We start from the raw sequence: 18,911 nt of genomic DNA on the forward strand, positions 1-18,911 counted from the left end.
TCTTAAACAAAGAGAGATTTTCGAATGGGACAAAAACTGATCTATTCTACTTGTAATACACTTTAATGCGGCGTACAAAAAAATCATCCCCTAAATATTCATCCCTTAGTTACAACCCCTAACTTTAATTTTTTTAATAGCACCCTATATATTTTTTTATAGTTTTGGATGTGGTCTTCTATTGTCTATTCAACACATTTTTTGAAAATAAAATCTGTTTGTAAATAACCAAGAAAATATCAGTTTAGTTTTGTTAATTATGTGTCCCAGACTAATTTATACAGGCTATATTTCTTAAACGAATAGAGATTTTCGAATGGGACAAAAACTGATCTGTTACATTTGTAATACACTTTAATATGGCGTAGAAAAAAATTATCCCCTAAATATTCATCCCTTAGTTACAACCCCTGACTTTTTTTTAAATAGCACCCGTAAGTTAGTCCCATTCGAAGATCTCTCTTTGTTTAAGAGATATAGCGTGGGTAAATTAGTCTGGGACACCCTGTATATATATACAAGGTGGTTCATCTTATTCGCCTCGGTGTCTGTACGGAAAACCACTTGATATTTTAAAAAAATTTCTTCACAGTAATATACAGGGCCATTAATATTACAATCTAAAATTAATGTGAATTATACAGGGTGCTCCAAAAAAGAGTGGTATATCAAAGTTATATTTTTTCTTATGGAATGCCCTATATCTGATGGCATTACTGAATTGACCTTAAAAAATAAGCTATACTTTTATAAGGGTTCCCTATACCTAAATACAGGGTGTTTTGATTTATTTCGATTTTTATGAAAATGTAAGGTTTTAGAAAAAAATAAATATCTACGAATCTAAGAATCAGTAACAAATTTCTTCTTGGATCTTGGATCTTAATAATAGACTATTTAGCATACTTAAACAGATGCTTACTGCAACAAAATTTCTTACAGGGTGGTCAAAATATGAGATTGTTCTATTAACAAATTCAAGCTGTAATAATTAACTTAATTTAAATGGAACATCCTGTATCTTACTAGTCTATCGCATAGAAAATATACTTATCTTTCAATTTGTATTAGGGTTTCCTAAAACTATCTTTTCACAGGGTGGTCAAAATATTAGATTGTTCTATTAACAAATTCGAGCTGCAATAACTTACTTATTTTAAATACAACACCCTGTATCTTACTAGCCTATCGCGTAGACAATTTATTTAGCTTTCAATTCTTATTAGGGTTTCCTATACCTATCTCCCTTCATTTGTTAAATATTTAAAGATTTCCTAATTTGCAAGCTTTAAAAATTAGAATTAAGTAAATATGTCGTGGTTACATATTATGTACAACACATCACCAACACCGGCAATATACTTAGACATGATACTGTCAATAATACAATTTTTATTGTTATCATGTAATCACACAGAGTGTTGTATTATTTTAGTTGATTTTGGCCTACATGTGACATTGAATAATATGTTTATATTAAACTGCATACCCTATATTAGATGCCGTATTCTGGAAGATACTTAAATTATATTTCATTCCGTATAAGTATTTTCCATATCTTAAACCAATGGTTATTAAATAAATTTAAGAACACCAATTTTTGTTTGAATCTTTGAATCGCAATTACAGACAATTAAATGCAATGGCTACTATGACGAAAACGAGCCTATTGTACAAAAATATGTAAAAATGGGTATTTACAGAATAACATGGGAATTAGCATTTACAGAATAACATGTGTATTGAGAATGTTTACATGGAATTGAAGAGATTTTAAATATCTTACATTATAAAGAAAGAATATCGAGTATGTCATTTAAAGTAAGAACACTCTGTGTGATTAAATGATAAAAATATGAATTTTATTAACGAAAGTATCTTGACTAAGATATTTAAGTGTATTGCCGGTGTTGGTGATGTGTTGTACATAACCACAACATATGTACTTAATTCTAATTTTTAAAGCTTACAAATTAGGAAATCTTTAAATATTTCAAAAATGAAGGGAGATAGGCATAGGTAACCCTATGCCTATAGGGTTACCTATAGGATAGGCAGAGATAGGCATAGGTAACGCGATAGATTAGTAAGATACAGGGTGTTCCATTTAAAATAAGTAAGTTATTACAGCTTGAATTTGTTAATAGAACAATCAAATATTTTGACCACCCTGTAAAAGATAGGTATAGGAAACCCTAATATAAATTGAAAGCTAAGTAAATTTTCTACGCGATAGACTAGTAAGATACAGGGTGTTCTATTTAAAATAAGTAAGTTATTACAGCTTGAATTTGTTAATAGAACAATCTCATATTTTGACCACCCTGTAAGAAATTTTGTTGCAGCAAGCATCTGTTTAAGTATGCTAAATAGTCTATTATTAAGATCCAAGAAGGAATTTGTTACTGATTCTTAGATTCGTAGATATTTATTTTTTTCTAAAACCTTACATTTTCATAAAAATCGAAATAAATCAAAACACCCTGTATTTAGGTATAGGGAACCCTTATAAAAGTATAGCTTATTTTTTAAGGTCAATTCAGTAATGTCATCAGATATAGTGCATTCCATAAGAAAAAATATAACTTTGATATACCACTCTTTTTTGGAGCACCCTGTATAATTCACATTATTTTTAGGTTGTAGTATTAAAGGCCCTGTATATTTCTGTGAAGAAATTTTTTTAATATATCAAGTGGTTTTCCTTACAGAGACCGAGGCGAATAAGGTGAACCACCCTGTATATATATATATATATCAAATAGATGAAATATATTATATATTATATATATATATATATATAAATATATATATATATATATATATATATATATATATATATATATATATATATATATATATATATATATATATATATATATTGCAAGGTATGCGACCGTTAATTTAAATTTAAAGGTATTCAGCTAGTGAATTCAGAGGTTGAATCGGTCAATTTAGTTGGCAATTAAATAAAGAAGTCAACTACTTCATTGATATATTGAAAACGTTTCGCTTTACAATTTCGAAAGCTTCATCAGTTCACTACAAATAAAGGATGAAGTCTATAAGTATAAATAACCTTAACAAAAGTGATATAATACTTACAAAGCAATTTGTAGTATGTTTAAGATGTTAAAACAAAAATTCTACAGATACTACTCATTCTATAACAACAACTTAACGATACACTGCGGAAAAATACACCATGTATTAATGTTCATTGGCTAGTTATTTAATTCGGTGATTTGAATCTCACTGAAGCCTTAATTTGTAGTTGATCACCGTTAGACGAATTAGCCTCAAATGAGATGTTATTTTTCCCTATGCCAAATCCACCCACTAGCCGACGACACGCATGTTTGTAAGATTTATGGCTCAAGCCCTTGAGTAAGAGGTAGAATATTGACTTAACTTATACAGGGGTGTTAGAGAAATTTTTTGTTCGAAGGGTAGAATAATGTGGCAGAATTATTTGAAGCTTTAAATCTCGGAATATGGGTTGTGTTGATTTGTTTGTTATGTAAGATGGGATTTATTATGGCAGAATTATTTGAATCTTTGCATCTCAGAATATGGGTTATGTGGGTTATAAAAAAAATACCGGTGGGCCTGGAAATAGATATGAAAAAACGGACTACTTAGCAATATCGGAAGAAGACGTCAATGATTTGGCAATAGATAAGTAGGAATAAAAGGAACGGAATTTTAAATTTGGGTTTCTCATAAATTCTCTCATCATACACAATAAATAAGTCAACATATGTGTATGTGTGTATATGTGTGAATGTGTATATATGTCTATATATGTATATGTGTATGTATGTTCATACATATATGTAAGGTGTTGCCTACAACCAGGCTTTTTTCCCTTCCGTCAGCCAGGACTTCCAATTCTTGTAGTCAATCTTCACAGCCTTCGTCTTCCAACCCTTTCTTAGACACAGCCTCCGACTTCATTTTTCCAAGATTTTCTCAGTCGTCCTCTTCTTCTTGTTCGTCTTGGGCTTCATTCTGCAACCTTGCCATCCATGTGTTTTCTGCTCCGCAGACGTGACCGTACCATTCAGTCTTCTCTCGTCCTTATATTGCAGGGCATATTTTTCCATTGCATCTCTTCTCATCTCCTCACTTGTTACTTGGTCTTTCTTGTGAGACCACAACAATTTCCCAGTTTTCCATTTCGATTGGGAAATGCGCTTTTGGGTTGATTTGTTTATGATCGAAATTTCGGAGGCATATGCCATGATGCTTCGTACAATTATTAGGTACATCACATTTTTCTTTGTTCTTTCCCTTGATGTTCTTATTCCAGATCATTATAGAGTTGTCTGATGCAAGATCTGTTGTCACAATATATTTTTCATTTTTATTTCTGCCCCTGCTGTTCCGTTTTTCGACATTACAAAACCCAAATTTAAAATTCCGTTCCTTTTATTCCTACTTATCTATTGCCAAATCATTGACGTCTTCTTCCGATATTGCTAAGTAGTCCGTTTTTTCATATCTATTTCCAGGCCCACCGGTATTTTTTTTTATAACCCACATAACCCATATTCTGAGATGCAAAGATTCAAATAATTCTGCCATAATAAATCCCATCTTACATAACAAACAAATCAACACAACCCATATTCCGAGATTTAAAGCTTCAAATAATTCTGCCACATTATTCTACCCTTCGAACAAAAAATTTCTCTAACACCCCTGTATAAGTTAAGTCAATATTCTACCTCTTACTCAAGGGCTTGAGCCATAAATCTTACAAACATGCGTGTCGTCGGCTAGTGGGTGGATTTGGCATAGGGAAAAATAACATCTCATTTGAGGCTAATTCGTCTAACGGTGATCAACTACAAATTAAGGCTTCAGTGAGATTCAAATCACCGAATTAAATAACTAGCCAATGAACATTAATACATGGTGTATTTTTCCGCAGTGTATCGTTAAGTTGTTGTTATAGAATGAGTGGTATCTGTAGAATTTTTGTTTTAACATCTTAAACATACTACAAATTGCTTTGTAAGTATTATATCACTTTTGTTAAGGTTATTTATACTTATAGACTTCATCCTTTATTTGTAGTGAACTGATGAAGCTTTCGAAATTGTAAAGCGAAACGTTTTCAATATATCAATGAAGTAGTTGACTTCTTTATTTAATTGCCAACTAAATTGACCGATTCAACCTCTGAATTCACTAGCTGAATACCTTTAAATATATATATATATATATATATATATATATATATATATATATATATATAAACCTTGTTTCCTAACAATTCAGCAAAGATTATATACCTGTTATATATATATATATATATATATATATATACAGAACTGGATTCGAAATCCGATGTATTTATCGACCGTGCAAGTATATTCTATAACACTATAAAACAGTGTTGAAATTATCGGGAATTGCGGTCTGTGGCTTAGATATATATATATATATATATATATATATATATATATATATTTTAGATATTGGACTGATGCTGTTCTGTAAGCACAGAACGAAACGTTTCCGAAAATTATATGGATTAGCATTAACAACTTAGCTTTTTCTTTTTCCTCTCTGTTGACTGATATCTTCAAGCAGCACAGTGTGTATGGTTTTCCATTCCACTGTCCACTCTACTACTTATTCTGATATACAGTCGTTGCTCTTATGGAATATATATATATATATATATATATATATATATATATATATATATATATATATATATATATATAATAAGACAAGGAGTCTTTGCTGACAGTATATAGACAGACTTTTATGGATATTGGGTTCTGCAGCAATTGAAAGGTGTACTCTTTTAAGTTTTTATTCCAAGCTTTCGGTTTTGATTAAAACCATCATCAGGGTGCTACAATATTATATAAATGTGAGACAATATGAAAAATATGTGTAAAATAATATATACTTACAACTTATTGAGGATATTTCAAAATGATGTCATTATGAGATGCAAAAATGTTCTTATAATTTTGAAGCCGATGTATCGATAAAAGAAGATTTAATATCCAAAAGTTATTTATTAATTTATACAGCACAATTTCGAGAAAAGACCAAATGACAATTAAACATGACATGACATTATTTTGAAATATCTAACAAACATTTTTTTTTATAAATGAACAGTTTTAGTAAATTACCAATAAGAGTTCACGGTAAGTTTGAAAATATTTTTAAATGATGAAAATTAAAGTTATTAGCATTTAAATTTGACTTTCAAAAGATACAGAATATAATTTGTTTGTTGAAATTAAGGTTATATTTCAAAAAAGAGTAAAATTTAATCAAAAATTAAAATTTTGTTTAAATATGTATACAAAATTAATTTATAATGTTATTGACAGGTCAGAGCATCTAGAAGAGGAGTTATGAGATAACTCACGATTATCTAAAAAGAGTAAGTAAGAAAACATTTCATTTAGGTGGCCTATATCAGTACGATGATTCATCGAATTTGGATTTTTATTTATATGAACCATTTCCAAAAAGAGCCTCTTTGACGTATGTGACTCACGATCTAATATCTTTACGTTATTATAATCAATTTGATGATCATTATTGAAAACATGTTCACCTAATGCACTTCTATCAGGATACAATCTACAATCTGACCTATGTGAAGTTAATCTATCTCTTAGTCTTCTTGATGTTTGCCCAATATATATTTGATTACAATCTAAACAAGGAAGGCTGTAGACTGTATCAGTTTTAGAAAGCATTGGAGTCTTGTCTTTGATATTTGAAAAAACCTTATTGACTGTGAGAGCAGTCCTAAATGCAAGTTTGATTTATTAAAAACCTTATTGACTGCTCTCACAGTCAATAAGGTTTTTTCAAATATCAAAGACAAGACTCCAATGCCTTCTAAAACTGATACAGTCTACAGCCTTCCTTGTTTAGATTGTAATCAAATATATATTGGGCAAACATCAAGAAGACTAAGAGATAGATTAACTTCACATAGGTCAGATTGTAGATTGTATCCTGATAGAAGTGCATTAGGTGAACATGTTTTCAATAATGATCATCAAATTGATTATAATAACGTAAAGATATTAGATCGTGAGTCACATACGTCAAAGAGGCTCTTTTTGGAAATGGTTCATATAAATAAAAATCCAAATTCGATGAATCATCGTACTGATATAGGCCACCTAAATGAAATGTTTTCTTACTTACTCTTTTTAGATAATCGTGAGTTATCTCATAACTCCTCTTCTAGATACTCTGACCTGTCAATAACATTATAAATTAATTTTGTATACATATTTAAACAAAATTTTAATTTTTGATTAAATTTTACTCTTTTTTGAAATATAACCCTAATTTCAACAAACAAATTATATTCTGTATCTTTTGAAAATCAAATTTAAATGCTAATAACTTTAATTTTCATCATTTAAAAATATTTTCAAACTTACCGTGAACTCTTATTGGTCATTTACTAAAACTGTTCATTTATAAAAAAATGTTTGTTAGATATTTCAAAATAATGTCATGTCATGTTTAATTGTCATTTGGTCTTTTCTCGAAATTGTGCTGTATAAATTAATAAATAACTTTTGGATATTAAATCTTCTTTTATCGATACATCGGCTTCAAAATTATAAGAACATTTTTGCATCTCATTATAATGACATCATTTTGAAATATCCTCAATAAGTTGTAAGTATATATTATTTTACACATGTTTTTCATATTGTCTCACATTTATATAATATTGTAGCACCCTGATGATGGTTTTAATCAAAACCGAAAGCTTGGAATAAAAACTTAAAAGAGTACACCTTTCAATTGCTGCAGAACCCAATATCCATAAAAGACTGTCTATATATATATATATATATATATATATATATATATATATATATATTATATATAAATAGTTGGTTTTTAATTCCTGGGTTTGCGGTCTGTTATAAATAAAACACTTGATTTTGCTTAGACGTTTCGGCTGTTATTGAAAATGGCAAACAGCCGAAACGTCTAAGCAAAATCAAGTGTTTTATTTATAACAGACCGCAAACCCAGGAATTAAAAACCAACTATTTAAAAATTCACGGTCAGGAAATAGGCAATATATATATATATATATATATATATATATATATATATATATATATATATATATATATATATATATATATTAAATGAATAATATATATTATTATATATAAATGAATAATAATAAATAATAATATATATATATATATATATATATATATATATATATATATATATATATACAGCGTGTCTACTTAAGTTGGAAACATATGGGAAACTTTTTTATTATTAATTTTACGAAAAAAAGTTATTCTTTATAAAAAGTTCTGCATGCCCCAAAACCTAAGATTTAATCATCAGATATCAAATTTTCTCAATATGATACGAGGTATGTCAAAAAATACGAATTTCGGTCAAGGGTAAAGTACCTTTATTTCTCTCAATATCGAAAATTCTTATGATAAAAAGTTGTTTAGAATTAAAAACTAAGATAAAATATGCAATTACATGCTTCTAATTGAAAAAAAAAATTTCTCAAATTTATGGATATTTACCCAACATTGTTTTTAAATATTACAAATATGATAACTCGTTTATTATTCATTTTACGAAAAAAAGTTATTCTTCATAAAAAGCTTTGGATGGTCTAAAATCTAAGACACAACCATGATATATCAACTTTTATTAATCTTATACGAGGTGTGTCAAAAAATAAAAAATTCGCTCAAGATTATAGTACCTTTATTTTTCACAATATTTTAATTAGAAGGATGTAATTGCATATTGAAACATAGTTTTTAATTCTAAACAACTTTTTTAATAACCGTTTTCAATATTGTGAAAAATAACGGTACTTTACTCTTGAGTGAAATTCATATTTTTTGACATACCTCGTATAAAATTAACAAAATGTGATATCTGATGGTTGCATCTTCGGTCTTAGGACATACAGAGCTTTTTATAAAGAATACCATTTTTTCGTAAAAGTAATAATAAAAGAGTTATCGTATGTGTAATAAATAAAAACGAAGTTAGTATCAATAAATTTGAGAAAAATTTATAAAATATTTTTTTCCAATTAGAAGCATGTAATTGCATATTTGATCTTAGCTTTTATTTCCAAACAACTTTTCATAATAAGAATTTTCGATATTGAGAAAAATAAAGGTACTTTACTCTTGAACGAAGTTCATATTTTTTGACATACCTCGTATAATATTGACAAAATTTTATATCTGATGATTGAATCTTAGGTTTTAGAGCATGCAGAACTTTTTATAAAGAATAACTTTTTTTCGTAAAATGAATAACAAAAAAGTTTCCCATATGTTTCCAACTTAAGCAGACACGCTATATTATATATACAGTATGTCCCTGTAAGTTGTATCCATATGGAAAACTTTTTTATTATTAATTTTACGAAAAAAAGTTATTCTTTATAAAAAGCTCTGCATGGTCCAAAACCTAAGATTTAACCATCAAATATCAAATTTTTTGAATATTATACGAGGTATGTCAAAAAGTTTGAATTTCACTCAAGAGTAAAGTAGCTTTATTTTTCGTAATATTGGAAATTGATATTATAAAAAGTTGTTTGGAATTAAAAACTATATTCTAATATGCAATTACATCCTTCTAATTAAAAAAAAAATTTGAAAAATTATGGATAACTCATTATTTTTTCAGTTATTTCAATTCTGATAACTCTTTTATTATTAATTTTACGAAAAAAAGTGATTCTTAATAAAAAGTTCTGGATGGTCTTAAACTTAAAATACAACCATCCTATATCAAATTTTATGAATTTTATACGAGGTATGTCAAAAAAGATAAATTTAGATCAAAAGTAAAGTACCTTTATAGTTCAGAATATTTCAATTAGAAGGATGTAATTACATACTGAAACATAGTTTTTAATTCTAAATAACTTTTCATAACAATTTTCGATATTGTGAAAAATAAACGTATTTTACTCTTGAGCGAAATTCATATTTTTTGACATACCTCGTATAAAAATTGATAAAATTTGATATAAGATGGTTGTATTTTAGATTTTAGACCATGCATAACTTTTTATTAAGAATCACTTTTTTTTCGTAAAATTAATAATAAAAGAGTTGTCTGAATTAAAATAACTGTAACTAATGTTAGTTATCCATAATTTTTCAAAAAAAATGTTTTTAATTAGGATGTAATTGCATACTAGGATACAATTTTTAGTTCAAAACAACTTTTCATAATAGCAATTTTCAATATTGTGAAAAATAATGCTACTTTATTCTTGAGTGAAATTCAAACTTTTTGACATACCTCGTATAATATTCAAAATTTTTTATATTCGATGGTTAAATCTTAGGTTTTGGACCATGCAGAGCTTTTTATAAAGAATGACTTTTTTTCGTAAAATTAATAATAAAAAAGTTTTCCATATGGATACAACTTACAGGGACATACTGTATATATATATATATTATATATATATATATATTATATATATATATATATATAAATATATATATATATATACATATATATAATATATATATATATATATATATATATATATATATATATATATATATATTATATATAATATATATATATATATACACACATTGCTTAGATATGTATACTTGAAACTTACCTTCAAAGCTGCCTTTTGCTCTTCTTTTCGTTTTACAGATTCTTCTGGGTGATACTTAAGTCTAAACCTAGTTGATATAGGAAAAAAGACAAAGTTAGTTGAAAGATATTTATTAAGATTTAATAATTGCGTCAGAATAAATGGATAGTTTTCATTCGCACAGAATGGACAATTCAAATTATAAAGTCTATATACCTAATTTTTCAGAAAAGAAGGTTTCATGGATAAATGTCAATCATTACTTTTCAAATAGTGTCGATATTGCAAATTAAACTAGACATAATATTATTTAAATGCACACATTTTCGAAGCTTAAACTAGAAATTTGAGATATTGGTATGAACAAAGTTCTATATAATACGAAGTAAAAAATATAAATTTTCTTAAAAAAATAACAATAACTATAGAAGCATGTTCAAATTATTAAAACGAGACATTGACTCGACATGGAGATGAACTGAATTATATATATACACAGTCTGTTCCAACGAAAATGTGACCCCCCCACCCCCCAGAAACTCAGAAACCAAAATCTTCTTCAAAATTAAAAAAAAAAAACACATTAATTTATAATGGGAGGGGGACGAATTTTCATACAAAACTCATGCCCTCAAATGTAATCCCTACTGCTCCGCATTGACCCCCACTTTTTGAAGTGAAAACTTCTTTAGGGACGTTGTGCGATTTTTGAATAGGGGAAAAAGAATTGAATTCGCGACCGTCATCGCTTATTATTATTTGTATGTATATAATGAGCGATCCACAACTATTGGGATCAAAGCTAGCCGTGCAAAAAATTACGTATAATGTCTTGATTTAATCTGTAAGAAGTGTGACGTCATGGCCAACTGCGGCTATATTCAGTGTTGTTATGACGACTTTTCCAAACAAAGAATAAAGATTGAAAACACGTTGAAAAGATACCCAATCTCAAGACCTTTTAATTCGTATAAAGTTCAAGTTTAGCTTCCTCTGCTACTTTTTATGTTCAATTAGCGCCGGACTCCACTTGCGATTTGTAGTCGCGCGATTGTTTTGTCGCGAAGATTGAACACATTGTTTCAAATACAAGTCAATCCATTTGCGACTAAATATTCGTGGATTGACTTGTATTTGAAACAATGTATTCAATTTTCGCGACAAAACAATCGCGCGACTAGAAAATCGCAAGTGGAGTCCGGCGCTTATAGTGTTTTTTAAGTTGATGTACGTACACTGACAAATATCTGTCAAAGTTGACGTAAACTGGAAAGTATATCTGAATCAATAATAGACATGCACTGTATAGCTATCTCTGTCGTTCAGAGCCACCTATGGTGACAATAATTTTGGATCACACGGTATAAATTGTATAGAAGTATTTAAATTTAAAATAAATGTAAAACCTATTTTAGGATGGGGAAAAAAAGATTTATTTCGCGACCGTCATCTCTTCGACGAAATAAATTTTGTACGTATCTATATTATGTGTATCTATATATAAATTGTATAGAAGTATTTAAAATAAATGTAAAACCTATTTTTCGATAGAGAAAAAGGATTTATTTCGCGACCGTCATCTCTTCGGCGAAATAAATTTTGTACGTATATGTATTGAAGTGAAAACTTCAATACATACATACAGGGACGTTGTGCACTTTTTGGATGGAAAAAAACTATTAAATTGGCGACCGTCATCGCTCCATGTAGTGGTCGCGTTATGCCTTCTTTTTAATGAGAATTTCATATGAAATAATAAAAAAGAAAAGGAAATTTTGAGTTGAACCGAGTTCGTTCTTCTAAAAATTTAAATTAAACTTAATTTACGCAACTTTTCCAAGGCAAATTTTTTTGTTTTCACGATCTACCGTTATGCAAGATTAATTTTTAAGTTTCATGACGGAGAAAATCACGGATACTGACCTATTACCATTACATATTGTTATAAATCACCTAGCATGTGTAAGTAGATGGAGTAAGTCAGACTAATAAGGAATCTGACAGATATATTTGTCAATTTAGAAGTTTTGTCATAATAATTGTTTTTGTCACGTTTGAATTTTGGAGGACTTATTTTTGTACTTTAGTTTATTAGGAATTTTAATAAACTTGTTAAAACAGAGTAACAATTCTCTTAATCCCTGAACCCATCAAGAACTGCAACAATTGGTGTCAGAAGTAAAGTGGGATTAAGATAATTTATATGGTGAAAACAAGAAGCGAGACGATGGAAGAAATTAAAGACATGATTGCCGCCATGGAAAAACGTCGGCAGGAAGAAAAAGAAAATGAAGACAAACGTCGGCAGGAAGAAAAAGAAACAGAAAATTTACGTCGTCTAGAAGACAGAGAGTTGCTCGTGACACTTATCTCAAAAATAGAGACTTCAAAAGTGAGTACAGAAGATATGAAAAAAGAAATCGAATAGACAAAAGAAGATATGAAAAAAGAAATCGCAGAGACAAAAGAAGATATGAAAAAAGAAATCGAAGAGACAAAAGAAGATATGATTAAAGAGATTGAAGTAACAAGAGGCCTAGTAGAAAAAAGGCACGATGAGGTAACGAGAACTCTTGAGAATATCCGCCTAGAGGTTGAAAAGTCCCAGAAACTGAGAGTTGAAGGTAAACCAGAAGTGATTTGTTCCCCTGTCAACGGAATAATTAAGCCTCCTACATTTGACGGCGAGATATCCTGGCCAGTGTATAGAAGACAATTCGAAGCTGCTGCACAGAATAATGGATGGACAAATGAACAGAAGGCAACTGCTCTCATATTAGCACTTCGAGGTAAGGCTGTAGAAATCCTCCAAAACATTCCAGAGGACGCACAAAAGAAATATGAGACTGTCGTATCGGCTCTAGAACTAAGATACGGCAGCCAATATTTGAAGCAAGTATACCAGAGCCAACTAAAAGTGCGTATCCAAGGCTCCAACGAATCTGTGCAAGAATACGGAGCAGAAGTAGAAAAGATGGCACGACTCGCTTGGCCCGAAGCCCCTGAAGAGTTTCTACACCAGTTTACCATCCAATGTTTCCTTGATGGCCTGCGAGATGTAGACCTCCAGCAAACATTACGATTAGGAAGAGGACGCTACCAAATATTGAAGGACGCTATTGTCGCAGCATTGGAGTACGAAGCCGTGAAGAATGTGTCCCGCCATCAACGCAAAGTCCATCAAATAAGAGGTGTTGCTGAAGTGGAAGAAGGCGATCTAAATACGTTGTCCCAGGTGTTGGCCGCCCAATTCGAGAAATATCTTGGCCCAATAGCTGAATCTTTGAAGCAAAAACGTCAGGGGCGCCCAAAGTGTTATTTTTGTGGATTGATAGGCCACCTTCAACGTGATTGCAGACAACGTACAAGATCAGAGGACAGTAGGCAAGCTCCACAATATCAACGCAATTCGGAAAACTAAAAGAAGTCAACGTCAAGGGGCGCACGTTGGCTGACCTGTCCCAAGCTCCCAGATTCTCAATATCCACAATAAGACGAAGTAGTGACAGCTTAGTTGCCGATGGACTTCTCAATGGCGACAGATGCAGTTTTACCATCGATACTGGGGCAACTAGGTCAGTTATGAGTAAACGTTTACTGGACCAGTCATCTACACGAATAATATCGAAACCTCCCATACTAGAGACAGCGACAGGCGAAAACATTACTGTTTATGGGGACAGTTGCGTAAAAATCGAGCTGGGACACATCGAGATAGAAGTAGTGGTCCTAGTAGCCGACATCGTAGACGAGTTCATCCTAGGTGTCGACATTATGTCCGAACATGGGTTTATTGTAGATGTCAGACACAGGACCTTAGTCGTCGGCAATGAAGAAATTCTACTGTCATCCTCCAGAAAGCAGCACAATGGGCTAAAGATGTTAGTAGCAGAAGACACGAAGATCCCTCCTAACAGTGAAAAGATCGTGGTTGCACAAATTGATGCATCTGGTGGCTTGGGAGCCATGTTATTAGAACCAGACGAGCAGATTCATGAGGGCGTCATTGTGGCCAGATGTTTGGTAGATGGGGATAAGCAGACCGTTCCAGTAAGGGTGGCCAACCCGAATGGCAATAAAATTACTTTCAAAAAGGGCCAAGTGCTTGGAATATGCGAGCCAGTTGTAAGAGTGACCAGAATAGAAGAAAACGTGCTAACAGCTAGCAGTACACACCAACTCTCCACTGAAATTTTGGAAAATCTTAAGAAGTCATGGGGACATCTATCTGAAGATGAATACCAAAAAGCAGAAGAGTTCATCAACAACGAAAGTGACATATTCTTTAAAGGAGAAATAACTGGCCGCACTGACTTAGTCCAACATCGGATTAACACTGACAACTCCAACCCCATAAGACAGGCACCAAGACGTCTTCCATTTGCAAAACAAAAAGAAGCTTTTGCCATCCTTGAAGATATGCGAAAGGAGAATGTCATCGAAGAGTCGAGTAGCCCCTGGTCTTCTCCAGTGGTGTTGGTCACCAAGAAAGATGGCTCAACGCGGTTCTGTGTCGACTACAGGAGGCTGAATAGCGTTACCAAGAAGGACAGCTATCCACTACCCCGTATTGATGATACACTTAGTGCCTTGGCTGAGTCGAAATGGTTTTCCACTGTGGACCTCAAAAGCGGTTATTGGCAAGTTGCAGTACACCCTTAAGACAGAGAGAAGACCGCATTTTCTGCTGGAAATGGGCTCTACCAACTCAAAGTGATGCCATTCGGATTGTGTAATGCACCTGCCACGTTTGAACGTTTAATGGAGCTAGTACTTAGAGGACTTACATGGAAAATCTGTCTGGTATACCTCGACGACATTATGGTCATCGGAAAAGATTTCGACGAACATCTTGCCAATTTGAAAGAAGTTTTCACCAGACTAAGGAACGCTCACCTACAAGTAAATGCCAAAAAGTGTGAGCTCTTCCAAGAAAAAGTTAGTTTCCTTGGACATGTAATTTCATCCTCAGGAATTGCAGCAGATCAGGCGAAAATAAAAGCAGTACAGGAATGGCCCACACCAAGAAACAAACACGATATCCGAAGCTTCCTTGGTCTTTGCAGTTACTATCGTCGCTTCGTGAAAGATTTTGGTAAGATTGCCAAACCTCTCCATAATCTGACTGAGAGAAAGCTGTCATTTGACTGGACACCAGAGTGCCAGCTTGCCTTCACCACACTCAAGCATAAATTGACTACGGCTCCAATCCTGGCATATCCGAAAGAACAGGGTCTTTTCGTGCTTGATACAGATGCTTCTCAAAATGGTATCGGGGCGGTGCTTTCCCAAGTACAAGAGGGCGAGGAACGCGTCATAGGATACTTCAGCAAAACTTTGGGAAAAGCAGAAAGAAACTACTGTGTCACCAGAAAGGAGTTATTGGCAGTCGTCAAAGCAGTAGAACACTACCATTCGTTCCTCTATGGCAGAAAATTCTTGATAAGAACCGATCATTCTGCCTTGCAATGGCTTCTCAATTTCAAGACACCTGAAGGTCATATAGCTCGGTGGCTGGAGAAACTACAGACTTATGATTTTGAAATTCGTCACAGAGCGGGAAGAAGTCATGGGAATGCCGACGGTCTCTCGAGAAGACCATGCAACGGGAGGAACTGTCGATTCTGCGACCGCCAAGAAGAACGAGATGGCCAGATTCTACAGTTGAGAACCATAGAGGATAGAAATGACGAAGAAGCTCTAGAAAACCTTCAGGCTGAACAGAAGGAAGATACAGATCTAAAAATAGTTCGGGAGTGGCTGGACCACGGAGCTAGACCACAGTGGCAGGAGATTGCAAAATATGGGCAAGCAGTTAAGGGCTATTGGCTTCAGTGGGACTCCCTGTGTCTACGAGAAGACATCATCACTCGTAAATGGGAGAGTCCAGATGGAACAAGAACAGTGCCCCAAGTTGTTCTCCCAAGGTCATGTGTTAAGGACGTGCTTGCAGAACTTCACGATAGTCGCTCCGGCGGGCATTTTGGAATAAATAGGACTCTGGCCAGAGTCCGTGAGAGGTATTATTGGGTTCATTGTCGGCAAGATGTGGAAGAATGGTGCAAACGATGTGACCTGTGTGCATCCAAGAAGGGACCCAAAACAAGACTTAGGGGAAAACTCCAACAATATATTACTGGAACTCCATGGGAACGAGTTGCTGTAGACATTTTGGGACCATTTCCAGAGACAGCATCAGGAAACAAATATTTGATGGTTGCTATGGATTATTTTTCCAAATGCCCTGAAGTAGTTGCACTACCCAACCAAGAAGCAGTCACAGTTGGTGAAGCCCTGCTTGAGAATGTCGTTTCCCGACATGGTGTTCCACTTCTGCTTCATTCTGACCAGGGGCGCAACTTCGAATCAGCAGTTTGGAAGACCATGATGGCTTTGTTAGGAATTAAGAAGACCAGAACAACACCGCTCCATCCTCAATCCGACGGCATGGTAGAAAGACATAACCGGACCATCAACAACTACCTGTCCCTGTTTGTAGACGAAAACCAGAGAGACTGGGACAAACTGGTGCCTCTGTTTCTGCTAGCATACCGAAGTTCCCAACATGATGCAACTGGTTACACTCCAGCAATGCTGTTAACTGGTCGAGAGATGAGGCTTCCCATCGATCTCCTACATAGTAATGTACCAGACGGAGAGGCGGGTCAAGAGACACTTCCCGAGTATGTCAGCGGTCTAAAGGATCGACTGGTTAAGGTCCACGATTTCGCCAGAAACAAGCTACAACTCACCAGTGACCGGATGAAGGTTAGGTTCGATCAGAAATCCACACCTGTTAGTTTCAAGGAAGGTGATGCAGTTTGGCTCTACCCACCAACGAGAAGGAAAGGTCTAAGTCCCAAGTTGCAGCGGCCCTGGGAGGGACCGTACCTGGTCATTAAGAAGATAAACGACCTTGTGTATAGGGTGCAACTGACGCCACGAAGTAAGCCGAAGGTCGTCCACCTAGAGAGACTGTGTCCTTATGAAGGGCAGAATCCACCGACCTGGTCCATTTAGGTACTGTTCGGGGCGAACAGCTTGAAAGAAGGGGGCGGTGTTATAAATCACCTAGCATGTGTAAGTAGATGGAGTAAGTCAGACTAATAAGGAATCTGACAGATATATTTGTCAATTTAGAAGTTTTGTCATAATAATTGTTGTCACGTTTGAATTTTGGAGGACTTATTTTTGTACTTTAGTTTATTAGGAATTTTAATAAACTTGTTAAAACAGAGTAACAATTCTCTTAATCCCTGAACCCATCAAGAACTGCAACAATATTTATGTCATAATTAACACCCTTAGGACACCAGTGGCCCTTATGCCAAAATTTTGAAAGAATCTATACTCCTCTATCGATTTGTAAAATGACATAAGGGAGAAAATCATTGCAGCACATGTGATATTCTTTACAAAAGACAATTCAATTTTCCGTAGGTTTCCCTAGGAAACTCCAGCTTTCACTTATTTTACTCTCCTTGATTTCATCTTTCAGTACTGTAAAAGACATCACGGATAAAATCGTGACCGAGTTTCTATTGAAATCCCAAGATCTACGTAGCCCGCGATAAGAAAGCTATACTTTCAAACATTTTATACAAAACCAGTTTACCGCCGAACAGAGAAAGGTTACAGTTACATTGATTAAATTTATTTTTACTTGATAATTTGTATTTTGAGAACGAATTACGACGTGCAAATCTAAACGTCGAAATAAACAAATTTTAATCTGACATTGTGGTTAATTTCCAATAAAAATAATAATTAATATCACCCTATTATGCATGGATCTATCAAAATTCAAAAACGCCCGATCAATCGTAAAGAGATTGCATCTCAGCAATACGAAACTACCCCTAAACACGTATCAATAATTCCAATTCCAATATCCAATATCGATTCAGACCAATCCACAGAATCCGGGCGACACAGGAATGCTATAAATGGCGCACATATTCAATAAGTACTCTCTGTTAGAGTTACTATCTTCGCAACATCTCCTCTGATGTCTGTTGCGGTTACAGACAAAAATAAATAACTGCAGACTATGGTTTATAACTGGGTAAAAATAGATATATCATTACAATACATAAATTATAGCTAACTATAGTTAAAAATAAGAGAATATATTAAGCTAGTTTAATTATGCAATACTAAAAAGAAATAAAAAAATGTCCATCCTTGAAACAAATTCTATTTATTACAAAAATAATAAATAAACTTTATTTCACTTAATGCATGCTTTACTTTCATACCAGCT

The 18,911-nt window shown here is 32.8% G+C and overlaps 1 protein-coding gene and 1 long non-coding RNA gene across 2 annotated transcripts in view; both read right to left on the reverse strand.

Moving 5' to 3' along the window:
- The window catches only part of LOC114341913 (serrate RNA effector molecule homolog), a gene marked incomplete in the record, with an annotated part of 379,087 nt that overhangs the window by 158,743 nt on the left and 201,433 nt on the right, over positions 1-18,911 (reverse strand). Inside the window, 1 exon segment of the mRNA XM_050652039.1 lies at positions 10,670-10,736. Coding sequence (XP_050507996.1) covers positions 10,670-10,736 — 67 coding nt within the window.
- LOC126885133 (uncharacterized) lies at positions 2,979-3,259 on the reverse strand. The gene is made up of 2 exons (XR_007698290.1): positions 3,106-3,259; positions 2,979-3,042 (listed from the first exon to the last, which is right to left on the reverse strand). It is a non-coding gene; the product is annotated as an uncharacterized LOC126885133 (long non-coding RNA).

This window comes from Diabrotica virgifera, chromosome 5, assembly GCF_917563875.1.
Source record: "Diabrotica virgifera virgifera chromosome 5, PGI_DIABVI_V3a".
NCBI lineage: Eukaryota > Metazoa > Arthropoda > Insecta > Coleoptera > Chrysomelidae > Diabrotica > Diabrotica virgifera.